General features: G+C 37.9%; 3 protein-coding genes across 4 annotated transcripts in view; 1 reads left to right on the top strand and 2 right to left on the bottom strand.

Moving 5' to 3' along the window:
• Positions 1-27,541, bottom strand: part of arhgef6 (Rac/Cdc42 guanine nucleotide exchange factor (GEF) 6) — a 40,638-nt gene continuing 13,097 nt past the window's right edge. The window contains exons 8-22 of one of the 2 annotated variants that reach the window (XM_015029638.1): positions 26,234-26,329; positions 25,507-25,629; positions 15,839-15,977; positions 15,129-15,188; positions 13,965-14,111; positions 12,015-12,101; positions 11,236-11,317; positions 10,644-10,759; positions 10,317-10,496; positions 5,920-5,940; positions 3,652-3,748; positions 2,790-2,876; positions 2,592-2,691; positions 2,315-2,369; positions 1-443 (exon numbers count right to left, since the gene is read on the bottom strand). In XM_015029638.1, coding sequence (XP_014885124.1) covers positions 321-443; positions 2,315-2,369; positions 2,592-2,691; positions 2,790-2,876; positions 3,652-3,748; positions 5,920-5,940; positions 10,317-10,496; positions 10,644-10,759; positions 11,236-11,317; positions 12,015-12,101; positions 13,965-14,111; positions 15,129-15,188; positions 15,839-15,977; positions 25,507-25,629; positions 26,234-26,329 — 1,513 coding nt within the window. In that variant the 3' untranslated portion in view covers positions 1-320. The remainder of the gene's footprint in view (positions 444-2,314; positions 2,370-2,591; positions 2,692-2,789; positions 2,877-3,651; positions 3,749-5,919; positions 5,941-10,316; positions 10,497-10,643; positions 10,760-11,235; positions 11,318-12,014; positions 12,102-13,964; positions 14,112-15,128; positions 15,189-15,838; positions 15,978-25,506; positions 25,630-26,233; positions 26,330-27,541) is intronic. The other variant, XM_015029640.1, reaches the window with a different exon arrangement.
• LOC106945744 (sodium/potassium-transporting ATPase subunit beta-1-like) lies at positions 18,042-19,810 on the top strand. Its single transcript, XM_015029642.1, has one exon. The coding sequence runs from the start codon at positions 18,274-18,276 to the stop codon at positions 19,174-19,176; it is 903 nt and encodes a 300-aa protein (XP_014885128.1). The 5' UTR covers positions 18,042-18,273; the 3' UTR covers positions 19,177-19,810.
• Positions 22,880-24,550, bottom strand: LOC106945745 (sodium/potassium-transporting ATPase subunit beta-233-like). The gene has a single exon (XM_015029643.1). The coding sequence runs from the start codon at positions 24,326-24,328 to the stop codon at positions 23,426-23,428; it is 903 nt and encodes a 300-aa protein (XP_014885129.1). The 5' UTR covers positions 24,329-24,550; the 3' UTR covers positions 22,880-23,425.

Raw genomic sequence — 27,541 nt, 5'->3', positions numbered from 1 at the left:
CCAAAATTCTTCCACTAGCAGGTCGGATCTTACAGTCCAAATGGGGGAGATTGCTTGAAACACAGAGGATTAGCCGAGCGGTTCGGCAGTAAGCATGCTCGTTTGGGTCTTCCGATGAGACGGATCCGACTCCGTCGAGCTGTCAAACCAAGCTCCGGGCGACTGAGCTCCACGTTTATGTGCGACTGAAATGTGAAGACGGAAGACACGCATAGAAAAATAAACGCATAAGCACACAGAAACCTGCCCCGCTGCGAGTCCGCTCCTGCAAACGGGAGCTTCCGGGCCGAAGAGGTGAGCTGTGAGGACGGTCCACTGTCCTAATGGCTGCTGTCCTCCCAGCCGCAGTCGTTCTTCTGCTTGCTCAGCTTTCTCACCAATCTTTCCAGCTCCTTGCGAGACTTCTGCTCCTCCTCCAGAAACTGCTTCATCCACTTGTTCTCCTGTGAAACATAGGGGGGAATAACAGCATTAAAGAGTGGAGGCTCTTTAATGCTAGTCAGTAGCTGATTTGGGTCATTTATAATGCTGAGGCGAAGGTATTCACGCCTCTTTAAAGGTGCATTTCCCAAGCACAAGGTGTCATGTCACAGCATAATCAGGTAACTGTGTTACTTTCAATTGTCATAAAAACGATGTAGATATCAAATACGACTTAAAAGAAATGAAACTTTAATTTAACGCCTTAAAGCTGGGCCTGTGTGTTAAAAACTCCTGCTGTTTTTGGGACTCTGCCTTTAGGAAGCCATCACAACATGGCTCCTTATTTCTGTGCTGGAGAAGAGTTGCACCCAGACGTTGCAGGAAAACGTCGGTAAATAATGACACTTTAGATGCAAGGTTGTGCTAAAAGCTGCATTAAAAGTCCATTATAAGGGTCAGTCTTATGCACAATCCTTCAAATAAAATGCTACAGAAAAACGTGAAATGCTCTTTAAAAGCTGGATCTTTTGACCTAATTTGACTAAAAAAACTAAACAAAATGAAAACATAATTATTGGATTCAGAAATTTTTCTTATTGGCTGTGGAGATCTGAATTCCCTGTTGCTGCCATGTTGCATTGTGGGAACCCAGGGTTCCCTAAATCAGACCTCAGCGACTGACAGGTCTGATTTCCATTTAAACCTTTAAAGCGTTTTCTGTACAGGGGAGACCAAACACATGTGAGATCGACCAGCATCCTGTTGTCTTCACACAGGGGGGTTTCCACAAAAGTGGTTTCATTGCTGGTTTGGAGTCGGAGCTCAGTTTACCACCAGCTGTTTCGACTGCCAACATGTTGGCTACACTACCGAGAAGCTGGTGGTCGAAACTGGTATGGAGTCAAAACAGTGGGAAATGAGCTCACTGTCCGTCTTCTTCCTTCTGGTTAGGCGTTAACAAATACAAGTGATGGGCGGTTAAATTTAGTAGTAATAGTGGAGGTATTTCCAATGTTGAAACAGTTCAGATGAAGCAAATTATTGTGTGTGAAAAAAGAAAAGCAGCAAAGAATTAAAACCAAGAAGAATCATTTTCATTCACTTTTCGTTCAGCTCCACAGCTCAAATGTTTGTATGGGGGTTCTGTTGAGAACGTACGACCGGTAAACATCTTACCTGTACCAAATAACTGTCTTTAGCGGAGACAACAAAAAATGGACATTTCAGCCATTTTAAAATAGATTTAATGTCATAGTTAAACTAGGCATGGATTGGAATGAGATTCCCAAAACATGATTATCATTTTTTAAAAAAACATGATTTGATAACATAATATCATTTATGTGACAGATTTAAAATAAATTTATGACATGATGTAGTAAAATAGATGCCAACAATGATGAGAGAAAACCATTTTGACCATTTGACTGTTTTGTAATACATTTCTATTTATGCATTACAGAAACAGTAAATCTATTTCTGTATTATTTCTAGTCTGCTAATAAGGGAACTTGTCAGCTGCCTCATTAAGTGGCAGAAAGTTGGCTTAAATGTTTTTTTATTATTGTGAAAATTCAAAAACTTTCTATCATTGACAGGTTTTTGCATTAAAGCCCCTCCCACCAAGCAGAGGGGTGAAAACTAAACCTGATGTACTTTCTTGGCTAACATTTGCAAACTTCCATGAACTCAGTTTTTGATAATTTGGTTACTGTACAGATCTAAAAAAACCCAAAACAAAACAAGTATATTAAACTGAGGAAGTGTTTAAAGTGATCATTTCTATTAACAGTTTATATGTTTGGCGTTTTTGGCAACTTTCAGGTAGTTACCACTCAGCATGTTCCTGTAATAAATAATTTAGCATTTTATTACAAGTATTCTAACTTACCTTTTTTAACTCATGCACCTCGTCCTTTAAAGCATAAACTGCGTCAACCAGGCTCCTGCAAGTTAAAATATAAAAGCAGCATTTATTTCATGCCAGAAGAAGTAGGTGCTATTTTACATCTTGTTTTAGCAAGCCAAACATTTCATTCTGTTTATTTGGACATGAAGGTGATTTTGTCTGTAACGGATCCATATTTGATTGGCGAATCCAAATACAAGCAAAGATTTATGCTGAAATATTCTCAAAGCTTATTCTTCAGAAGCAACAGCATGCTTACTTTTCCTCAGTGACTGTCTGTCCGTTGCTCTTAATTTCCTCCACGATTATTTTCTCTTCTTCAGGCAGGAGAACCTGAGGGACACACTCTTTCCGTACCGCTGTGCATGTACACACAAATGAACACATGAGCGATGCTGATCCCTTTAAGACACAAAAATCATTTTAATGCATCTGTCTGTGATGCGGCAACACACACCTGTGGTGGTTTGGTGCAGGCTGGCTCCGGTGCAATAAGCCTCAATCACTCGAAGTATCTGAGCGTCTTCCTCCAGAGCAGCTGTGCCTGTCGAAATATGACTGTTATTTAGCAATCAAAGAGACGCGCGATGCCTTTTGGTGAATTTAAAACAAGAAAGAGAATGCTGATCAGCAGGGTGCATGGCACGAGTTTACCGTGTAAGGAAAGGTTTCACTGTATTGTTAACCAAAAATATAGCCAATCCAACAGCTGAAGCAGGGCTGGACGATATGGCTGAAAAACGCATCACGATATAAGCTTTTCATATCAGTCGATATCAATAATTACCGTTTTTTGTTGTTGTTTGTTCTAAAAATCTGAAACTCTGCCAAACTGGTGGTGTGACCTTTTTCTGTTTTATACACCACACAGTTTTCATGACATTGCTTTTATTTTTAAGCAGTTATTGTGGCAGAACCTTAAACTGCTGCTGCTCAAGTTGCTCAACAGACTCATTCTGGTTGCTAGGCAACCAGAGTGAGTGAGTTGCTAGGTAACTAAAAAATATGACTAATATTACATGGTAGGGAGGTCTAAGGTTTGAAATGCATGCACTTATTTTGCAAGGAAAAAATTGGGATTAAACGGATGTGGAAATTTTATAAAACAATTTAAGACAAATGTTACTTTTCTCAGAACTAAAACAAAAAAGTCTGATTGAAAATGCTACGTGACATTACGATTTTTAAGTTTTTAAAGATTTTTTTACTCCATAACTTAACTTCACGATGAATTCAGTGCAAGAAAGTTTAGGCAGTGAAACGTAAACATGAGTTATGTGAAATTTGGAGGTAGATCTTGTTCAGGGTGAAACTCTTACTTTTCCTTATCTGAAACTCGTCATCAGAGGGCTTGCGGTCTTTCTTCCTGTTGCCTGGCAGGAACTTTTTTATCGGCCTTGGGCTCTTACTGGAGTCCTGCAGGAGCACAACAACAAACTCGATGAATCTTTGGGAACACAAACGTCTCGGCTCTACACACAGCTGAAACATGAGGCTTCAGCTCAAAACACAATGCAAGCTTTTTGGGGATTTGCATCCCGAATGTACAAACAGTGAAGAAACAAAAGAACCATCAACAAACAAGGCAGCAAGCACGAGCTAACCGAGACCAAACTGGCAGGAAAACGTCTCTGACGTAAAATGCAGCCTGCTTGAAAGGGTTTCAAACAAGAGCTAATCATTTCTATAGCTTACATCGTGTGCGTTCAAAAATATAGTTGCAGAAAAATGAAGGCAACTTGACTACCAAAGTATTTCAAGTAAAAACTTAAGATTCAGTGTTTTTATTTTAAAAAATCTGACCACAAACATGTGGTTTCATGAATGAGGGTTTTGCTTTTCTAATTAGCTTTCATTTAATTTGAAATCATTCATAAAAATAGTTTCCTCTGTGAAACATATGAACACCAGAGGTGTGAAGTAATTCACCAGACAACCTGTTTAGTCATTGTGTGATGTGTTGTTCCTTCGTGAGTAGTGGAGAGTAGTGCAGACCTTCACCCTACTGTCACAGCTCTTTACATTTAGTAATTTGCTCCATGCTGTAACGGCATGCCCCATTATTTAGAAACACCTCAAACTGGACAGCAATTCTTAGAATGTGATTTCAGTAATTCGATTCAAAACGTGACACTGTTTTACATTCGTTGAACGCAGACTGATCTGCAACAAACTTTTATTTTCACTGAATGTGATGCTTTTGACTTGCGGCTTTGTCAATGTCAAAGTTACTTATATACTTATGTGGTGTGGTTGGTTAAAACCAAAGTGCTGTACAAAAACGATAACACAACAGGATAAGTTGATGAAAAGATTTTTAATAATGTGGCTTTTCCTTCTGATGCTCTTAGCTCAGGAGCTTCTTAAGACGAGGAATCCAATAATTGGTAACACGTCCTGAATACATCAGTAAGTGATGTCTCTTTAAGAACTCAACTCAATCTCCCTCAGACTTTCAGATGAACTCAATTCATACCAACTAAAAGATGCATTTATCCACAATTCTTCTGCATTTTTTCCTTACACTTAACTTTCCATAAAAATGTTTGGGTGCAGCTCTTCGTTTTTGGGTTTATCTTCCTTGTGAAGAATGTCATTCATTTAATTTGTATGATGACTTTTCCTAAAAATAATTGTGTTTTGTTGGTTTTCTGTAATATTCTAATTTTCTAAGATACTGAATCTCAGGTTTCAATTTGCTGAAAGGAATAATCATCAAAATAAACAGAACTGGAATATATCACTTGTTTCTACTGAATCTATATCATGTGAGTTTTGAATTGAATTACTGAAAACATTAACATATTTAGGGGAATTTAATATATTGAGATGCACAGAGATTTCAGTCTTGCCATGAAGACTCATCGTGATTGAAGTCAGAGGGTTAAAACTAGTTAAGCTGAATAATGTGTTTTAACTACATGTAATTAAAAACTACAGCATTCTTGTGCTTTCCCAACTCTTCTTCTTGTAAAGAGCAGCTTAAAGATGCCGAAAAGGGCAAAAATGACCCCATTTGTCACCTTTAAGCAGAAAATATGACTAATATGTCTAACAAATTGTGCCTCAGGCTGCTTGGTAAGTGATTTGAATGATTATGGCGTGTAGATGGCACACGGAAAACTCAGCTCCCGCTTTTTCTTTCCTTTCTTTCAAAAGCCACCTAAATGTTCATCCTTTATTCTATGATGTCAACATAGGTATTGCACTTATTTGCCTGTGTCAAAAAAGAAATCATTGCTGAGGGACAGACCCGACTGAGCTTTCCAGAAAAGAAGCTTCTCAGGTGGAATTTTATTGCTCCTGTGCGTCAGAAATTGATTTCAAAAGATGAAGGGAAAAAAAAAGGTATCTTAGTGGCTGGCTGACTTCTTGCAGGGAATGGAGGGAAGAAAAAACTTGCAGGGGCCACAGACAACAGGAAACCAACACGATGAGACAATGAAAGAGAAGAAGTGAAGCAAAACAGAGCAATGGCATGTCAGCTCTACACACTCGCATACAGGCAACCCCCATCCCACCTCCCCCTGCCCACATTTTTACCCACAAGCACACACACACAGAAACAGAGACACGTCTAACCTTACCTTCATGATATAAGACATCCTCTAAAGAAGGCAGAACGGAAAAAAAAGAGAAAAAAGGGGAAAAAATGTGCATGAAACGTTACAATGAGTGAAGGGTGCGACGAGAGAGAACATTTCAAAACACCCTTAATGGATCAAACCTACTGTTTGTCTTTGCAGAACAGGATGAAAAACTTAACATTTGAGTAAAGACGAAAGAAAAAATGCAAAAAGAAAATAATTATCTATGTTTACCTGAATATTATTAAAAACAAGGTATTTTGAAGTCAGTTTTTATTTATAAAGCACTTTTCATACACAACAAGGGAAACAATTCAATTAGATAGCATAAAAACAGAAGAGGCTGAGAAAAGCAACATAAGGTAACAGTAATAATGAGGCCAAGCACAGCAACATAATCTCACCATAAACAAATCTGACCTTTAATCACATTTATTCAGTGAATTAATGCACTCAAATATAAAATCTGCTTTAATCCTGAAAAAAGAACATTAGGAAACATTTATGTAAAACAAATGTACCGAGGTCACAGTTAGGTCACACTCCCCAACAGTTCCTGTGAAATAAAATGTACACTTTTTTTTTTTATCTTTAGTAGCTGATAGATCCCACATGATGTGATTAACTTTATTAACGACTTTCAGTTTTTCTTGGTCTCATTCACAACTCCTCAAAATGAGTAAAAGTAAAGCAGATGTGGGAGGATTTTTATAAGTCAGGAAATGACGACTGGCCTCAAATTATTTACGAAACCTGTAACAAAAGTAATAACCAACTAAAATTATGAAAAAGCATTTATTTTTAAGTTTTCTAACTTCGTCAGCAACTATTGAATACAGATCAATACTTTCCTGTTTCCCTAGGAGAATTGAAATGGCATGAGGTCATTTTTCCTTATAACGAATACGACATTCAATCAAGGCATATTTTCCAGTAGATAAAAAAATACAGCTACAGGAAATGTTACTCTTTACCCAAACTACCACCTATTTACAGTCACAGCAATATTTAAAACGTCTAAAACATCTGAAACTGTGATAAAAGACGTTGAACGGAAACCCAAGTTTATCTTGCCACCATCCATAGAAAAAAAAAGCTTAATGCTTCATAAGCACCTTACAGGGTGGCATGTTGGGTAAAAGGTAAAGATAATTTTATTTATATAGCACATTTTCAGCAACACGGCAATACAAAGTGCTTAGGGTCACTAAGTATCCATAGCAACCATTTATTTAAAGGTTTTCAAACTCATCCTCAGTAAAAGTGCTAATGCTTGTCAAGAGCATAAGTAGGTTTACACGATTTGATTTGTTAGTGAGTAAAAATGAATTAAAATGTTGTTTAAAGTCGCAGTATGTAACTTTTATAAAGAGTATTTTTATTTTTTTTTATATTTACTAAAACTGTCGGCATGTCATGACAGTTTGTTATGAGACAGATAATCTGTGAAAAGATCGATCTCCTCCACTTTCTCCCTGAGCTGAAGAATTGCACCGCTCCCGGCCAAAAACAACCAATCACAGCCCGGAGGAGGATCTTAGCGCTGTCAATCATCCCCATGTACTCGCTGCTAAATGGGCTAATGGCAGAGAAACAACTCGGTTACAGAAAAAATGTCTATCTGCCGTTATAACTCGCCTTAGCATTCGTGACAGGTTCAGCCAGATGCAGCGACCAAGGAGATCCTTCTCTTGGCTCTGATTGGTTGCTTCTAGTTAGCATTGGCAGCACTGGGAGAAGGTAGTGATAGCATGATTGGAGTTTGTATTGATTACTCATAGTTAAGTCTTTGCTGTTCATTAAAGGCTCCAAAAGACAGATTATGTGGCTAACAGTGAGATATTTGTGATGCATATAATTTGTAAACATGAAACACATTTGATAATCATAGATAAGATTAAGCTTTTGGTTTTGATCAGTGCACTTCCAACCCCCCTCTTCTGCTTCATAATTGGTGCAAGCACATCTGTGAGTCCCACGCTTCCTACACTCGATGTGTTTGCTGTCAGATGAGCGTTTGCTCTGTCCAAATTGCTGCGGCTTCTCAGTTAAAAATTACCGTCAATGCAAAAGCAAAAGACGCAAAGAGTTACGACTGCACAGAAGAGACCTCCACAGTAGATGGTTGATGTCGGAAAACACCAGCAGCAACAAAGTGATGACTGTGCAGAAACAATCCTCTCAGAGTCTTCTGTGCTTTTGCTATTTAGCTCTAGTTGACCTCAAACGATGGCCGAACCACAAAGTGCCCTAGAAATTCTTGTGCTGGTATTCATCTGGACACACAAAACTTACAGTACCTCAGTTTTACAAAAATAAGAGTAATGCATGCATTTATGGAGCCAGCTATTTTGGCACAGTAAGTCAGGAGTTCATATGAAAGTTTGAGTAACTTACTTCAAAAGGTGAAACCCATTACATCACACATAATCAATATGCATAAAGTAATATATATCAGCTGTTTATTTCTGCTAATTTTGATGATTGCTGCTTACAGCTAAGCAGCAATCATCTTAAAAAAAACATAACTTACACTGCAGAAATGTTGGCGAATTCTAAAATGTGTCCATGTACTGTAAAGTACACAGTACTTGGTCAGGGCTCCTTTTGCAAGATTGACAGTATTAACGTAGCAGGAACTAAAATGATCATCCTGTGGCTCAGCCCTCAGTTTGTCTGCATCGTTATTTTCCTCCAGGCAAATAAAATCTGCACCTCCATAAAGCTTGACAGCAACTCGTCTTCCTCATTTTGGGCCTTATCAAAAACCTGAATGTTCTTAAAGTGCCAGAATGCATTGATAAAACCCATTAAATTGCTAAGATATCAATAAAAAGCTGTTTCAGCATCCAATAAATTAAATAACATTGAACATCTTTTCACACACTGATCAATCCCTCCAGGAGTTTGTGATTGTTTTAGTGTTTTTATGAATTCAAAGTCACATATTTTGTGGCTCTAATTTAGAAATATTTGTAAGGACTTTTCAAGAATATTTGAGCTAATGTATTATGTTAAATGTGACTTTATATTAATCACAGATTTAACTTGACATCAGTCACTTAAGCCCAATGTTTTTGGCCAATTTTCAGAGAAAATGTCAGTAAAATAACAAAAATTAGGGGAACTGTTGATTTTGTGTGAATTCTGTGTAAATTTTGCAGATTTGGGAAAAAGTGGAGGGACTTATTGATATAATTTGGAGTCTGGAGGGTCAGGCAATATTCTGAGAACCTTAATTTGGGGTTTTCATTAGTTATAAGCCACATTTGAAACCAGAAGCTTACATATATCAAATGTGTGTGTAAAGATTTTTTCTCACTGACTGAAGTTAAATAAAAGCAAACTTCACTTTTTTTTTTACCATTGTCTTTCCATCAATATAATTAAAAGATCAGTGTTAGACCAAACTTCCCAAGTCATTAGCTGCTCTTATCCAAATGTTTTAATTAGGACATCAGCAGTAAATCTGATTAATTAACCAGCATTATTTTATAAACACACCGGTTTAAACAATTTGCAAATGTTTGTCTTTTTCTTTTAGATATATTATGCACAGCGTTAACTTGTTGTGGTGGAAGCTGCATTCAGAGAATATAAATGGGAAGTGAAAAGTCATATGAATTCAGAAGACTGCAGATACAATCTTTGTGGGAGAGAAAAAAAAACACACACTGAGGCTTCTGCTTGCTTCGACTCCAAAACAAAACAAAAAAAGTTGAGGAGGTGCAGAAGTACAAAGAATTTGCATTTTAAAAGTTGGGGACACTCTTGGGAAAAAAAAGACACATAAGGGAACAGAAGGCTGTCTGCTCAGTGTCTGACTCTGTGGTAGGAATGTGTAACAACTGAAAGTTTTAGCAGAAAGTGCTGACTATGAAAGCTTCCACCGCCCACGTGGACCACAAATCAAGCATCATCTCACATCAAAAACCAAGTAATTCATAACCACTAGTGAACTCAATGCTCTCGAATGCCAGTCACGCTTTTGATGACCAGGCAGACGTTACTGGAATGAGCATCACCTTCTACCACATTTCAGTGATACCTATGTTTGCTTCGAAGCTTTTCCATTTACGCAGTGACAAATAGACTGAACATCTAGGTCTGGATGACGGACTGCCTCAAAAGTTCAACCCTTTTCTTGACTGAAATCGTCTAGATACCAGTTAAAAACTCATTAAAGGTGGGGATTAATTGTGCATTTGCTGGAAATGTAAAAGCAATAAAAAAGCCCAGGACCCCCACAGTGTGAATAAATGTGAGACGACTTAAAAGCTGGAAAGGTGGTCATGTAGAGGAGGGGGACTTCTTACAGGTTCTGACTACTACAGTATTGCATGACTGATTATGAGAAACTGGTGTGGGTTTGTTTGTGCAGTTCTGCAGGTTCCTACCTCTTTGTAGCCCAGCGCAGCAGAAGGCTTAAGAGGCGGAGCGGGACGCAGGCAGCTGAGGGTCCACGGCTTGCTGGTCTTTGGCGGCTCCAGGGGACCCCGGCTGACGGCGCTCGGACCACCCAGGTGGGGAAGGTGTGTGGGAGTCCCGACTGAGCTCAGCGGCTTCCCGTCTACAGTCTGCAGAAGTATCAAAGTGGTCTGGTGCTCGTCATCTTTGGAATAACTCTGGGCGTTTCACACTTTTAGCAAGGTGCAAGGTTCATTCTGAGTATTGTTTGACTTTATACAGTGTATGTGTCTGCCGGTGCGAGTGGGTGTCCTGACCTTTGAAATGATGCCTGTAGGACTTCCTGATTTGGTGTAAGGCTGCAGGTGCTCCAGCCACTCTTGCAACTCTTGAGGACTGCTGCAGAACACTGAAAAGCGATCAACCATGCCTCCTACAACAAAACCCCAAAAGAAAGCAGCATGTAAAACAGAGTTCTTTCAGAGGCAGTGTGAGGTGACACAAACAAGTAATTAGGCCGACAGATAAAATCAACCACAACCGAAAAAAGAAATTGAGGATTTAGGAAGTGTAGGAGTAAATCTCTCTTTCGCTTGGATTTTTTCCTCCTAACTAATTACATTATCAGTCTCAAAATTAAACATCAAAGTCAAATCTTGCAACAAAAAAAAGAAAAAAGTGCTGCAAACTGTTGAGGAGTCCATGATCTCTGCAAGGTTACAGATAAAGTAAGCACATTTGCACATTTGCAAGCTTTGTTTTGTGCTCCTAATACAGCACAGACACCATTTAGCTTAGCGTTAGCGTGGGATTTAAATCTGGTCATAAGAACAACTCCATATTTGTCCAACTAGTTGCTGGAAGCTGAATGGTAGGAAGAAATTTTTCCCCAGTATGTCAGATGCAAACCTGTGATGTCAAATGCATAAGGAGCGTTTTCTCCATCTTCTACTTGTCTCGTTACCGTGGTGCCTGTTAGCGACAGCTTTCCCTGAATTGGACAAAAGCCACAGAGAAAAAGGAAACAAATATGAACTTTGCATCAAAAGTAAGAAAAGTTGTGATTGTTAGAATACTTCTTGGAAATACATTTTATGTTGTTAGGTTATTTGTTTCTAATTCATTCCCAGACTGTGGAAATTTGGGATTTCTACTAGTTATAGAATTTCAGTTGATTGGTTTCTGCATTGAGATGGCCGTCAGTAATGACAAGCAATGTTTTTTGTCAGTGGGTAAGATGTCCGCCCACACCATCACACTGCCTCCACTCACAGCCAATAGGCATTTGCAGAAAAGGCAAAACTTTTAATACATGCACCACACTTACGTACTTAACTCTGCTGTTCAGCCTACAAGTGCATTTTCATACAAATATGGCATCATTTAACGGGAGATTAGCAGGTTTTCTAACTCAGAGAGAGAAAAAAAGTACACTTTCAATAAATTGCCCATCAAACCTCATATGTATATTAATATGGCATTAAAATGCACCTACATGCATAAATATGTATAATAAACCACCAGCTTGCCTAAAGAGATCCCTTCTCAGAGCAGTGGGCGGATAAAGTATGTGTAACTAAATCCAAAACACTCCATTTAAAAAAATGCTTTCTGATTTCTATTACAAATATTGCTAGACTTTTTTCAATATAGGTATAAAAGTACATACAAAGTACATTATGTCTCACCTGATAAATAAAGCCACTCATCCGGGGACTAGCAGACAGCATAAGTAGGACGTTTGGGAAAAGCATAAGGTAGCGCTCCTCTTTTTCCTGAAAGGAAGACAAACAAGACGTACTGACGTCACGCAGGAAAGAAAAACTGCTGGTTTTTTTCCTTGTTGCCGAGACAAGAGTGTCTCAAATGTAACTACAGCTTTTCTACAAGTCTTTTTTTAACTCAAAGCTTCTGTGTTACTCCAGTTGTAGAATTTTGGACATTTATAAGAAAATCAAATTTCATTGAACTGCTTTATAAGCAGTTTTATTTGTATGTTCCAGAAAACACCAGCCAGCACAGTCAGAAACTGGCTTCCAGTTTTCAGAAGGTGACCGACATCATTTTACAGATGTTTCTGCATTTGCTTTATTTAGATTTCAAAGTTACTTATTAAATGCTAAACCCTTGAACATTGGCACCTTTATTTCATCTGTAAACATTTCTAAACAAAACAATACTTTTAAAGTGTTTTCTTTTTTCATTTTTTATGAAATCTTTATCTGCATTGTTCAGTATTATAACCAGATTCAGTTTATTGACCACAGATCTAATCAATCTGAATTTGAAGTTGTCTAAAGTTCAAAAAGCAACAAAACTCTAGTTTTCTTTTGTGAATCTTGGATGAGTCTGACACATTCAACCAGCAAATCAAAAACCAAAACTTCACAATCAAGGTCAAATCCAAGATTAAGACTGTAATTTCATTATAAACAAACACTAGAAACAGTTCAATTAAGTTTTTGGTTATTCATAATTTTTACCAGGAAATTGGTCAAATACTATTCCAGACTTTCCCGGAACCATATAGGAAACGTCTAACGAGCTTAGTGTGCTGCTTGGCAGAGCCATGCACACTTAGGCTGCATCTGCCAATGCAAAACCACAACTTTTGCTCAAATTAGCAAACCTTATTCTCTGTTAGCGTGTACATGATTGGCAGAATGGTTAAATGCTGCTCATTTGGGAAATCGACCATGATGAGTAAAGTACAAAAAAACAAAAACAATTAATGACAGCAAATGTGGTTGGAAAGTGGTTGGGCATGACTAAAAGAGGCTGAAACTAAATGTGTACATTGGGCTGCCTTCCAACCACGGCGTGGATGTCGACCCTACACAGAAACCCCACAAGAAAGCACCACTTGCCTTACCCTCTGCACGTGGCCTGTTTAGGTTTCTATGCGATACTTGTGGGATAAATTACTGTTGCAGCAAAAGGGGGACCACATTTCGTGCATCGCATCCACAGACACTGGAGACAGATTAACCTGCTGAGGCAGCAATATTCACTTTTGGTGAATATCTCCTGGATCTGGATAGAGATATAATATAAAGTGGATCTAAACAAAATGATGCCAAAAGATGAACTTTCTTATCCCTAACACACCAGATACTATCTGCTGCACTCTGATTTCCGGTGTGGACAAGAACAGTTTTTTTTTCTCTCTCTCTTTCTTTTTCCAATGTCTCTTTAGGGGTGCATACCAAAGTCAATAAAGGTTGACTTTATGAGAGGAAAATATAAGTTTTTAAGTGGTTTAAAAATGTTTGTCCTCACACTCTGATAGCTCTTGAGACTTGGTATACAAATGTTAGGTGACAGATAGCTGATAGAGTACTACCAAAGAAAGGAATATAGGGTAGGATTTTAAGGTTTGCTAACAAATAGTTGGTGTGCACACATCAGCATCAAGGAACCTTTTTAATTTATATATATTTATATTTTTAACTGAACATATCTGCTTTTCCCAGGTTAATTTTACAGGATGCATGTTATACATTTCTGGAGTTTCATCTTTTAACATAGAACAGAAATTTTATATCAACAGTAGAAGAGCATGAAAGAAATTACAAAGTTCTTGCAAAAAATATCCAAGTGACCATTCTGCGCTGCACCAGTCCAAGCTCTGCTCTCACCTCACTGGCCCCGTTTCTCACATGGACCTGTGACGTGTAGGCCACTTGTCCCAGGCTCTTCATGCTGTCTCCCTCCCAGCCCCGCACTGGTTCTGACAGGATCTGCAGCTCCAGGTTCTTGCGCTTCCTTAGGTCTTGACACTGGGACTAAACACACAAACAGCTGCATTAAAAAAGTGATAATATTCTTAAAAGATTAGATATTTTCTAAGAATTTTCCATTGAATCACTAACAGTTTCTTGAGAAATTAGCAGCAGTGATTTGACGTTGAATTTCACTTAGATCAATGCAACTGGGTTTTTTTTTTTATTAATTTGCCAAATGTGTAAGCTGCATGAAGAAGCTAACTTTTTCAGGTGCTACACAGGGACTCTCCCTCATCAGACAGAAAAAATGACAATGCAACATCTTTGACTTTCCATCATTTCTGCCAACGTTGCTCTACATAGATGCTCTTGAGTCCCTGCCCACCCAACCGCACATTCAAGACACAAAAGAAAAATTAAACTTGCAAATGAAACAAGCCAGAGTTGTCTGATGTATTTTTTTTTTTGGTCCCATTTCCTGTGAAGCTCTGTTGAAAAGACGAGTGAGTCACTTCGGTTCTTACAAGGAACTCAGAGCCGCACCGGGGAAACGGTGCCTCAAACCGTTGTTGACTGAGGTTCAATGTGGTCGTTCGTTTCTAATCCAGCTCTTTCATGAAGGCGTTTCAATTCACACCTACAGTAGGAACAACGCAATCACTCGACACAAGGTAGAAAAGAGAGGGAACACACTTTCATAAAAATCTTACCCTCTAGACTACATTGTGAGGCGTTGCTGTCATTTGTCCCACAATGTGACAAAAAAAAAGGAGGAGGAGGCTGAGAGGAAGTTATGCAATTTAGTCTATTATTATTACTATTATTATTGAGATTATATAAAACACAATGATGTCTGGACCAGAATTTATCCAACCACGTCTCACTATTTCAGCTCAGTTTCAAGCAAAAGAAATGTTCCTAAATATCAATGTTATGAACTAAGAGCATAACATCGAAAGAGGGTAAATATTGTGATTAATGAAACACACCATGACAGAATGAGATACTGCCTGAGGTTTGAGGTGGATATATGAAAGTGAGACCTGCCGGTTAATAAAAGGTTAAGCAATGACTTACCACTAGACTCTTAAACGCAGCTGTTGCTTTTATGATGTCCCCATAGTCTGGATGAGCTTCCTGTGATGTAAAGAAACAAACATCTGCATAAACATAAGGTGTCATTCAGCAAGCATTTCTTTGAGAGGAAATCCAGGAAAAGTCCAACCTATTAACTGGAACCATTATGAGAATTGGATTGAGGTTTTAACAACTTGCAAATAAAACTCAACAATGTGGAAAAGTCGAAACTCACTGTTGTGTAGCACAGTGGAGGATCTGTGACAGAGGCCTGTTTCTCTTCTCTGTTTCTATATTTAATCTTAATGAAAATGATTTCACTTCAAATAATGACAGGAGTTAGAATTTTTTTTTTGTCATCATAGGGGAAAAAAAGCATAAATGTAGATTATCTGGTCTGAACAGCAAATTAACACACAAAGGTGTTGAAATATCAAACAGAATCTTTGTATATTCATAATGACTGCTTAAACTGTTCTATCTTTAATTTATGTTCACATAAATCCCAATATGTAAAACTATTTCTAATTAAGTAAACACTGATTGCAATTTAGAAAGTTTTGAGACGGCAGGTTGATCCTGTTAGCTTTTAAGAGAACATCAAACCAATGCAGAGTGTTACTCAAGATGCGAGTTGTATTTTTTGGTTCTTTTTCAGTCACCAATATCCTGGACATGGACATATAATTTGGATATACATTCTTCTGTACCTCCACGTGTCTCTCCAGCTCCTGCAGCAGTGTTGGGTATTTGTCGAGCCTTATGAAGGGCTTACTGAGGCTGGTGGTCAGGGTCAGGATGCCTGAAGGGCTTGCTCCCTGGCTCTCAATGAACTTACCCAGTTCATCACTATTGAACACACAAAAACACCATTTTGTTGTTTGCGAACAACTACAAAGTGGTGATAAATAACAACAAATAAACAAGAAATACAATCCAAACTGTTGAAATGATGAAACACTTCAGCAAAATGCTGCAACATTCTTTCCCTCTCAAATTAAAATTAGCTCTCCCTGTAAGTGAGACTTCCATATAACACCTATGCTTCATTGTTATGACATTAAACAAGTGGAAAAAAAAAAAAAAAGAATCTCACAACTAACAATCATGATGCAAATTAGAACATGGATTTGTTTCATGGGGCTTATGTAAATAGGATCTGCAATCTTCCCTATGTGTTTCAAATGGAACAACTTCAATGAGTTTCCATGATCCAAAGAAGAGAGTCACACATAATCCTGCAGCAGCTCTACCAATTTGAACCAATGAGTAAAACAGAACAAGAAGGCACTTGCAGAGGAAAAGCAAATGTGTTTACTGTGAAAAAATCTGCCTGCCTGGTTTTCAATATAACCACAACTCTATATATCCTGTCAACAGTCAACTTCCTGTGTGTAACTCAACATATTGTAAGCAAGTGTTTGTGTGTGCGTGTGCGCACAAAGCAGAACTTCATATGGCACATCCATGTTAACTATTTCATCAAGGCTGGACCATAGCATATTTCGTTTAACACGTTGCCTTTATGAGGCATTTACTGAAATACACACAATAAATCGAAATACAGCGTTTTGCCATGAGGGGAAGAGAAGGAGACGTTTACACAGAAAGCTGTTTTGTAACGTCTCAGAGGAACTTAAGAGACATTTGAATTTAAAGATGGAAAGACTGACACCTTCTGGATAAAAGCAGAACTACAGCAAACCAAAAGCAAGCGAAATTCCAGAAATTTGAAAAATATTATATATATGTAATCATTTAAATTCCATGTATTTTTCAAAAATATTATTAGGTTTTTCAACCTTCAAGACAATGGTTATTTTTCACATCAGCTTTTTTCCCCTTTAAATTCAGACGTTTACACAGATTTCCTTAATATTTGGTGGTTTTAGTTTTGAAACTGTACGACTTCGCTCAGACGTTTTGGGTGGCCTTCCACAAGTTTCCCATAATAGTTTACTGAAGTTCTGGCCCATTTCTTCTGACAGAACTGGTGTATAATGTTCTTTCATAATGATGTCATATATTTTACAGAGTGCACCATTCTTTATGGGTTACCACCTGGAATGCTGATCAGAATGAACTTCCATGTATAAACTGAACAGCTTAACAGCACAATACATTAAAGATCTGTAGTTATTGTATCAACCTTCCAGACCAGTCAGGTCTTCTGGTTCTGGCCTGCTCTACATCCCCAGAACCAAACATGGAGAAGCACCACAAATCTGGAACAAACTTCCAGAAAACTGCAAAACAACTGAAACACAGAGTTCCTTTAAATCAAGACTATAAATCCACCTGTTTAGAGTTTCTTTTGAACCACAATAAATGAAACATTGACCAACATATTTGATGTGTATTGATTTTGGTGATGGCACTCATCAAAATTTAATGACTCTTACTGATACACATATAAAATTAAGCTCTTCCATATACTATGCTGGGAACTTTGCACAAAGATCAGTGAAAAGTTCTCATTTAAACTAGAGAAAACATGTAGCCTACCTCTCATATAACCTACTGAAAAGCTCTCATACAAAGTAGTAAATCAAGACTAAAAACCCACCTGTTAAGAATTGCTTCTGAGCCATAATAAATGAAATACTGACCAACCTACTTGATCAATTATTGTAAGGCGTTTTCTTTATAACTTTGAAATTTTGTGCTTTTAGTACCTTGAAGTGCCTTGCAGCTGAAATGTGCCATACAAATAAACTTGATTGATTGACGGTAAGAACTGTGAAAATGTTTAAAAGCTTTTGTAAAATTAATGATTAAGTTTCATATAAACTACTGAAAACCTTCTATATAAAGTAGTCAAATATTTTCTGATTGTTTCAACTGAAAATTATGGCGTTTCATTTCAACGGGAAAGAATCTTCGTCAAACGGGAAAACGTTTCGTTAGACCGGAAGTGGTACTTTTTAAACGGAGCTAGTTCTGGTTAGCTTCACGAGTACCCGGAGGAGTCGGGTACAAAACTGACCGTTCGTGTTTCCTGTGAAGGACTTAAAATAGTCTAAGCTTTTAAGACTGTTGGTAAAATAAAGATAAAACAACAAGAGCCTGTCAACGGTCGAACCGTGGTCCAACCGTCAAACCGTTTCAGAACGTAAACCGGGGAGGATATTTCTGTGGAGCTAACATGTCTGCAAAACAGGAGAGTGACGGCGGATGGAGGAAAACTTTATGGGATCCAGAAACGAGAGAGTTTATAGGGCGAACAAGGGAGAGGTGGCTTAAAATCTCCGTGTTCTATGTGATTTTCTACACATTCCTGAGTGGGATTTTAATCGGGACCATTCAGGTTTTGCTAATGACGTTAAGTGCGTACAAACCCAAATACCAGGACAGAATTGTTCCCTCAGGTCTGTCATTCTTACCCCACGCCACCAACTTTGACATCATTTTCAAGAAGGACGACCCGTCTTCATATGAGGCGTACGTCGAGAGCTTGAAGAAGTTTATTGAGCAATATAATGATGAGAAGCAGACTGACGACAGGAAGTTCGAGGATTGTGGAGCCATCCCGAAGTCATACACTGAACGCGGCGAACTGGACAGTAATGTAGGACAGAGGAAAAGTTGCCGTTTCAGCAGAAGCGAGCTTCAAGGCTGCTCCGGGGAAATCGACACCACCTTTGGCTTTAAGGAGGGAAAGCCGTGCCTCATTGTCAAGCTCAACAGGATTGTCAATTTCAGACCACAACCTCCTTTTAGGAGCAATTCGCTTCCAGACGCTTTGAAAGTCACAACCTTTGCTAACTTAATGCCCGTTTTCTGCACTTATAAGAGGGAGGAAGACAAAGGCAAGATCGGAGAGATCAAGTACTTTGGCTTCGCGGGGCGCGGAGGTTTCCCTCTCCAGTACTACCCTTACTACGGCAAAATGCTGCATCCCAATTACCTGCAGCCTCTGGTGGGCGTCAAGTTCACCAACCTCACCATGAACAAGGAGCTCAAGGTCGAGTGCAGAGTGTACGGAGGCGGCTACGAGAAGGACAGCCGTCATGGAGTATTTTACGTTCACTTCACTGTGAAACAGTGACCCCAGACACGATGGTGGGGAAAAAAACGTACAAAGATATTCAAGAGTTCAGATACCGTTTTTGACTGTATCTCTCTTTTCTGTCCAGAATTAAAATAGAATGTAAAATACACAATAGCAAATATTCTTTCTGCAGTCAATGGTCGATTGTGGCAGGGTGGTGGTGGGGGTTATTGGGATGTTCATTGATTATTTTAAAACTGCATTTTTACTACTGATGTATAGAGTTGTCTTTGTTTCATCCTTACTAGTTTCTATATATTTTTGAAGGATCCAGAGTTAGTAGGCCAGCTGTGTCATGATATTCTGTTTCATGTCTGCTTTCAGAGTCCAATGTGTCCCTGCAGGTGTGTTTGTTCGTAGAGTGTTTGTCAATGTGCTCAGACTAAATTGAAATATTAGCCTGGTACTCTAAGGTGTTAGGTTGACTGTGCTATATGTCTTGTTTTCATGCATTTTCTTATTCAAGTTCGCCGTAGAAGAATATTTTGTTCATAGTTTGTTCAGCTTCATAATTAAATAGGTTTTAGATGAAATTCTGTTCAATAAAATGTTTACTTGTCTTATTGATTGTAGCACTTAGATTTTTATAAATGTAAAGTGCATTATAAATAAAATGTATTGTTGATACTCTTAACATCTGCTCATTCTTAATTCATATTGTAAAGCTTATGATCAGGCTAAGTAGACTGAAAATCTGTTTTAGTGGAGATGTCACTCCTTGATGCAACTTCATTTATCCATTTTTATAATGGAAAAATGTCATGCATTTTTTTCAACGTATGACGTTTATGAATCCAGTGCTAAAGTCTCTGGTATAAAAGTTAGAGAAAATCAGAGGCAATGTAGTATCCCATGTATACATGGTGAATTACGAGAAGTAGTTGCACATGAAGACAAGGGGGGAGGGGAAAGAAACTAATTCTAAGAAATCAGAGGTAAGATTATGCTAAAAGAGTCGCCTCTACTATGATCAGAATAATTTTACTTAAAATTCACAATTTAACTGTACGGTTTTGGAGAAATACAATGTAGCTCATAATACCGATGCAGCATACACAGTCTCATTTCCAGGAATGTATTTCTCAAATTTTTTGAAGAGGTTTCAACAAACTTTTTGGATTATTTTTGGTAGATGGCCTATACTAAAACCAGAATACATATTTCATAATTTTACTGTATGACTTTGGAGAAATACCATGTCAAAGTGCCTCACAATGCTTATACGGGATATGAATATAACTCATTTTCAGGAATTAATTTCAAATCCAACAAGGTGATTAACTTTCTTTAGAATACATTAAAGGATCACATTCTAAAAGCAAAATAAGTCATTCATAATGTAATTACTTTTCTTGTGTTTTATTGGCTCTAGTGGCCTTCATTTGGCAGTTAACCGACAGGAAAGTGTGTTTCCTGTCGGGAAACCCACGAGAGAAGGGGAAGACACGCGGCAAAGGCACCACCAGGCTAGTAACCGAACCTGCGACGACCGCACCGAGGACATGTGGGCCGCGCCCAACCCCTGCACCATCACAACACACCCCCATCATTCATAATTTTATTGAAGATTTTTTGGAGATGCACCCAAAGTCAGCTGTGTGATTTTCAGGATTTGATTTCTCTCAATTTCCTCAGAGGTGACAACAAACTCACTTTGGATTTTATTACAGAATCACCTGCACTAAGTCACAGTATCTCATAATTTTCCTTTACACTTTCGGAGATAGACCTAGACGTGGGGAAAGTCTACAGATTCAATGTGACGGCAGCAAACAGACGTAACATTTGCAAGGCCTGCACATGGATCCAGCTAAACTGACAGACCCAAAGAGAAAGGACTGGGACTGCCTGGTGTGTCAATGTTAGACTGATTTAGTAGTTTAGGTTTAAGTATGATGCATGATTATTTAGAAGTGAAGAAGTTGCATTTGTTAGACAGCTGTTAATCATTTCTTTGTCATGTTTTTCCATTTATTTTATCTTGTAAAAAAAAAAAAAAGAAAATGCATTTGCAAGGTACTTACATTAAAAATATGTGTAGAGGAAAGATGTTTATAATTTCATCTTGTTTTGACAACAAGCTATACTTATAGGAAAAATTATATGAGCATGGTCTGAATAATTATTATGATAGTCTACACCTGGATCTATCTCAATAAGTGTACAGTAAAATTATGAAATACTAATTTTGGTAACCCTTCGATATAATCCAAAGAGAGTTTGTTGTCACCTCTGAGGATTTGGAAGAAGAAAAAAAATGAAATGGGAAAAATGCATGGTCTCGAATGCCATTATGAGATGCTATGCGTCTATCTCCAAAATTCTACAGTGCAGTTATTAAATATTCATTCTGGTTATACTAGAAATTATCCTTTAACATAACGTTAAGAGTTTTTCCTGTCACCTCTTAGGATTTTGAAGAGAAACATTTTTGAAAATGACAAACGCATATCCTGGATTTGCATTGTGAGGAACTTTGAATCCTTAACCAAAACCCTGCAGTAAAATAATAAAATATTTATTCTGGATATAGTATATGGAGATGGAGGGTCTGTAATTAGTACTCACTCCTGACAGTTATGCCCCTCATTTCCCTTCATTAGTTTTTTTTTTTTTTTTTTATTTTCACCTGCAAGGTCGTCCACTACTCTATTATCGTAATGCACCAGGTATCCGCGAAGCTATCTTTAAGAGGAGCTAACGTTGGCTCTCTTCACCGCAGACTGAAGCTGCCAGTGGTATGCTAAGCTGGTGGACAGAAAGCGTTGTTGATCCTGTTGAAGCCAAATATTGGTCAATAATACCACTGCTTATGTAAGGCGTTCAGCGGGTAGCTGAGCAGACACCGATATTTTGATTGGGAAAATATGGGTCAGAGATTGCTGCTACAAAATGCGTGTTAAGATTAATTGAAATAAATACGCTTTTGACACCTTTATTGAGACATATGAGTTGAATGTTTTACAGTCAGTATCTGAGGAATGTGTTCTCTGCTAATGGTTTGCAATTCCCTGCTTCTTCTTGTAACACCGTAATAATTTAATGCATGACAAAACAGAGGCCCATTATGTATAAAATTTTACATCACCCTTAACTGTTGTCTATTAATGTAGGAGGGGACATATTTTATGACCCTGCCAATATCTGCATCCCCTGTCTATTGTCCCACTGATATTAAACTTATACCAGTAGCTCAGAGAACAAGTATGATTATGTAGAAAAAGTGAAATCTCTCCTAACTCATTATTTCTCCAAGTTAGCAGGGGGATGCATTTTTTGGCAAAGTAAATTATTAGCCTGCCAATATTTGCATCCCCTGTCTATCTAATATTATCCTATTGATGTGAAACTCATACCATCAGTTCATAGAACAAGTGCGATTATGTAGAAAAGGTTATTTCACTCTTAACTCTATTTCTCCATGTTAGCCAGGGGTTGCATGTGTTGGATTTTGTGCCTGCCAATATCTGCATGCCCCATCTATTTTCCCCAAATATTATTCTAACTCATACCAGCAGTTAAGAGAAGTGTGGTTATGTGCAAAAAGTTATTTCATTCTTTACTCTTTATTTAGCAGTGGGAGCCAAAACATGTATTATTAATTATTATTCTAATCAATAGCCTGCCAATATATGTATCCCTGTCTATTGTCTTATTGATATGAAACTTATACCAGTAGAAAGAACAAATGTTATTGAAGTAAAATCCTATCCAAAACCAATTTTATTGTGAAGCTGAACAAAACGTGAACAAACATTCTTCTATGGCAAACTTGAATAAGGAAAATTTATGAAAACAAAACATAACACAAACATCTTAACACCTTAAAGGTACAACAGAGTCTAAACACACTGACAAAACCTCTACGCACTCACATAAATGAACAGCTGCCCAGGCATGGAGCACTAAAGTAAAAATAAAACAGAGGACCCTACAAAGCCTGGACACTTCAATATATAAACCACATAAGGATGAAACACCATGGCGACAGAGACACAGCTGGCTACATATCAGTAGTGAAACTGCAAGTTTTTACAATAATCGATGAACATCCCAGTCATCCCCCGCCACCCCAATCATTAAGTGTAGAAAGAGTATTTGCTATTGCTACCGCCCTGTATTTTAGATTCTATTTTAATTCTGGTAAGAAAACACGAAAAATCAAATATAAGTTATCTGAACTCTTGAATATCTTTCTACGTTTTTTTTTTTTATTTTTTATTTTGCCACCATGTCGTGTCTGGGGTCACTGTTTCACAGTGAGGTGAACGTAAAATAATCCATCAAGGCTGCCCTTCTCGTAGCCGCCCCCGTACACTCTGCACTCGACCTTGAGCTCCTTGTTCATGGTGACGTTGGTGAACTTGACGCCCACCAGAGGCTGCAGGTAATTGGGATGCAGCATTTTGCCGTAGTAAGGGTAGTACTGGAGAGGGAAACCTCCGCGCCCCGCGAAGCCAAAGTACTTGATCTCTCCGATCTTGCCTTTGTCTACCTCAAACCTATTCGTGCAGTGAACGGGCATTAAGTTATCAAAGGATTTGCCTTTCAGAGCATCTGGAAGCGAATCGTTGCTGGAAGGAGGTGTAGGTCTGAAATTGATCATCCTGTTGAGCTTGAGAATGAGGCACGGCTTTCCCTCCTTAAAGCCAAAGGTGGTGTCGTTTTGCCCGGAGCAGTCTTGCAGCTCCCTTCTGCTGAAACGGCAACTTTTCCTCTGTCCTGCTTTACTGTCCAGTTCGCCGCGTTCAGTGTATGACTTCGGGATGGCTCCACAATCCTCGAATTTCATGTCGTCAGTCTGCTTCTCATCATTATATTGCTCAATAAACTTCTTCAAGCTGTTGACATACTTCTCATATGAAGACGGGTCGTCCTTCTTGAAAATGATGTCAAAGTTGGCGGCGTAGGGTGAGAATGACAGACCTGAGGGAACAATTCTGTCCTGGTATTTGGGTTTGTACGCACTTAACGTCATTAGCAAAACCAGAATGGTCCCGATGAAAATCCCACCGAGGAATGCGTAGAAAATCACATAGTACGCGGAGATTTTAAGCCAACTCTCCCCTGTTCGCCCGAAAAACTTTCTCGTTTCTGGATTCCATAAAGTTTTCCTCCATCCGCCGCGACTCTGCTGTTTTCCAGACATGTTAGCTCCACAGAAATATCGTCCCCGGCTTGACGGTTAAAAAACAGTTAGACCGTTAACAGGCTAGATGGTTTTTTTCTGTTTTTTTAACCAACCGTTTTCAAAGCTGAGACCGTTAAGTGTCCTTCACCAGAAACACGAACGTACAGTTTTATACCCGATTCATCCGCGTTCGCGTGAAGCTAACCAGAACGAGTTCAGTTTAAAAATTACAACTTCCGGTCTAATGAAACGTCTTCCTGTTTGAATGAAATATATTTCTTTCCCACTGAAATTAGAAAATATTTGACAAGTTAATGGATAGAGCTTTTTACCAGTTTATCTGAACACTATGGGAGATTTTTAGGTTCTATGAGAGGTAAATGTTTTCACTAGTTTTTTTTTTTTCAGGTTTTCAGTATGTGGAGTTCAATTTAATGTGTATATAGAAGTTAATTCAGATTTATGTCGGTGGCATACTATAAAATTATTAAACTATTAAAGTGGATGAAAAAATTAAATGCAGCTGAATACGTCATTGTTAATATCTTTTTTTAAAGTGACAGGTAAAAGTATAATATGGTGGGATTTTGGGGCGCTGTCAGTAAAAATGATGGATAATGAGAATATCTAGTGCAACCTCTGCAAGGAGACCTAATTTTATTGCTTATACTGCTACTATTACTGTAAGATAATAAGCTGCAAAAATATTTACTAACACCAAGGTTTAACTAACAATTAAAAACAGTGAAGGTTTTAAACAAAGCTTTAATTTCGAAAACCTAATGAACTGGTAAGAAATAATGTAACAAGGTGGTTGTTATTATTGCTGAAATATACAACAAGCCATTTGCAGGAGTAGGATTTTATTGCAGTTTTGTGGGGATGGCAGAATGCCTTGGATAAAATTAGGATTATTGCATGTATACTTCCCTAAGTACATCAAAACAAAACTTATTCTCCTCAGTCAGAGCTAAAAATTGTGGAAAAAATAACTGTTGCAAACACATTTCACATTTTTTAAAAAAAGTAGCATGCATGAACAATTAAAAAAAAACATTTGACTTAATTTATAGCCTGATATTGAAAATCTGGACATATTTAACCTTTCATATGACACCATAGTAACCTTCATACAGAAGTTCTGCTTTGATTGTAAATTGCTGATTTTTGTGCTGTTTTTGTGTGCAGGGGCTGACCTGTGATCAGTGAGGATGCAGACGGCTGATGGATGGCTCGAACAGTAATTCAGGTACAGACTCTTGATCTGACTCATGAGATTTAAATAGCATCCTGCCACTCTCTGTTGCCCCTCTGCGACTCTGGAAATTCAGAGGAAGAGTTAAAAATATGAAGAGGAAGAAACACAGGACCGGTTCAAGAAGTAAACCTGGAAAGCCGTGAACATTTAAAATAATTTCCCTCTTGTCATTATTCATGACGTCCGTTTCAAAGTTTAACATTAAACTGTTTTTTTAAATGTTCATTTCATATTTAAATATTAATATTTAACACAAAAATTAGAAATGAAATATTCTGTGTTAAAAATACACATTTGTCATGTAACAGCAAAACTTTAAGAGCTTATTCTGGCACCAGTTTGTAAGTAACAGTGAAGGGGAATTTTCTCAGCTGTGAATAAATGCTCCAAGAGCTGACACATTGTTCATATAAACTTGTCTAACATTACAGTAACTGTGATATTACACATTCACACACTTTGCAAGGTGGCACTTGTACAAAGAAGCACAACCAGAGGCGTCTAGACGGAAGGAAGTGATTGCAAAAATGCACATGTGAGAAGCTTTGCAGAACTCTACAGTGTTAAATGTACATAAAAGGAAATGATCACACGTATTTGTCGTCTTCTGGTCTATTAAACTCCACAAACACAGTTTGAAGAGATAAATCAGTGATTAGACTTACTTGGTGCAGTCCTCCAAAGCTGAACACAGTCCCTGCTGGAAGGTGAGGATCTCCTCCAGGTTCCCACACAAGGTGGCGCTGTCTCCACTACTTAACCTGAACACGCAGGAGTGAGCATGAACACGGACAACAGTCAGCCTTTTCTAAAATGTGACTTATTAATGAAAGTTAAATATTAGAAAACAATGTGAAAATTAATCCAGACTGTTCTAAACTATGGTAACTTTTGCCATCATTGTAGTAACTTTTAAATCACTTCTAAAGTTTTATATTTTAGAACATGGTGGAGAAAAAAAAGACTCGTTTTTCTCTGGGAATAAAATTAGATTGATTCAACCTCAGAGGAATAACAACGTGTAACATATCATACCCTGTTTTTTTATTTTTATTTTTTTACTGAAGCAAAATGGAGAAGTGGTGTGTGAAAAAATGGCATGCAATGATTCAGCAGCTTATAAAAACACCTTTAAGAGCAACAACTTCAGTTTTTCTGTAACCTCTCACATCATTATGGACAAGCTTTGCTCACTATACATATCTGTGAGCAGTAGATTATTTTTACACAAATGCATTTAGGTCACACCACAGTATTTTAATCAGACTGATATTGGTTAAAAAAGTTCTATCTTCAGTCTTGTTTTTTTTCCTTTTTGACATGAGATTGTCTTGTGCTTCAGGTCATCGTCCTGGTTCATGACCCAGTTTCTCTGCCTTTCACCTCTGTGCCTGACAGTAAAATATGCTTCATTTGGATACATTTAGTTTGCTGCTGCAAGATATTTGGAAAGCATTGCCTTGTGATATTTTTGGTGAATATTGAACCAATGAAATCAATTGCAAATAAATAAAATTTCCCTCAATGAAATGTTTTTTCATGACAAAGTCTCCAACGATCCCACTAACATCAAATGTAGCTTTTTTGCTAAACTGTTGGTTTGCTAAATTAGCAGAACTGAGCATTGTTGCCATTAATATTTTAAAGAAAAGAGGCTGTTCACCAACTCTAACTTATGTCTTTAAGGGTCTAGTCTTTGGTCTTTGGGTTTGTTCCAGTCCCTCTTAGCCTTGCACTGCGTAACTTCAAGTTGAAACATCACTTCTGTAAGATTGGGAGCCAACTAGAACGTTTCCATTTGAAAATAATTTTTCTCACTATAAGATGATGGATTTTAGTTGACAAATATTGCTTTACACTCCTTCTTAGATTGATGGGCAACAAAATATTTTATTGCTTCTCCAAAGTCATAGCTGAGGTCTTTGTTTCATGGCAATATATTAAAACACACCTCAAAACTCAGACCAAAAAAC

The sequence above is a fragment of the Poecilia latipinna genome, unplaced genomic scaffold, assembly GCF_001443285.1.
Source record: "Poecilia latipinna isolate Pla-1442-1.1 unplaced genomic scaffold, P_latipinna-1.0 Scaffold159, whole genome shotgun sequence".
Lineage (NCBI taxonomy): Eukaryota > Metazoa > Chordata > Actinopteri > Cyprinodontiformes > Poeciliidae > Poecilia > Poecilia latipinna.
This window is presented reverse-complemented; position numbering and strand designations above follow the sequence as displayed.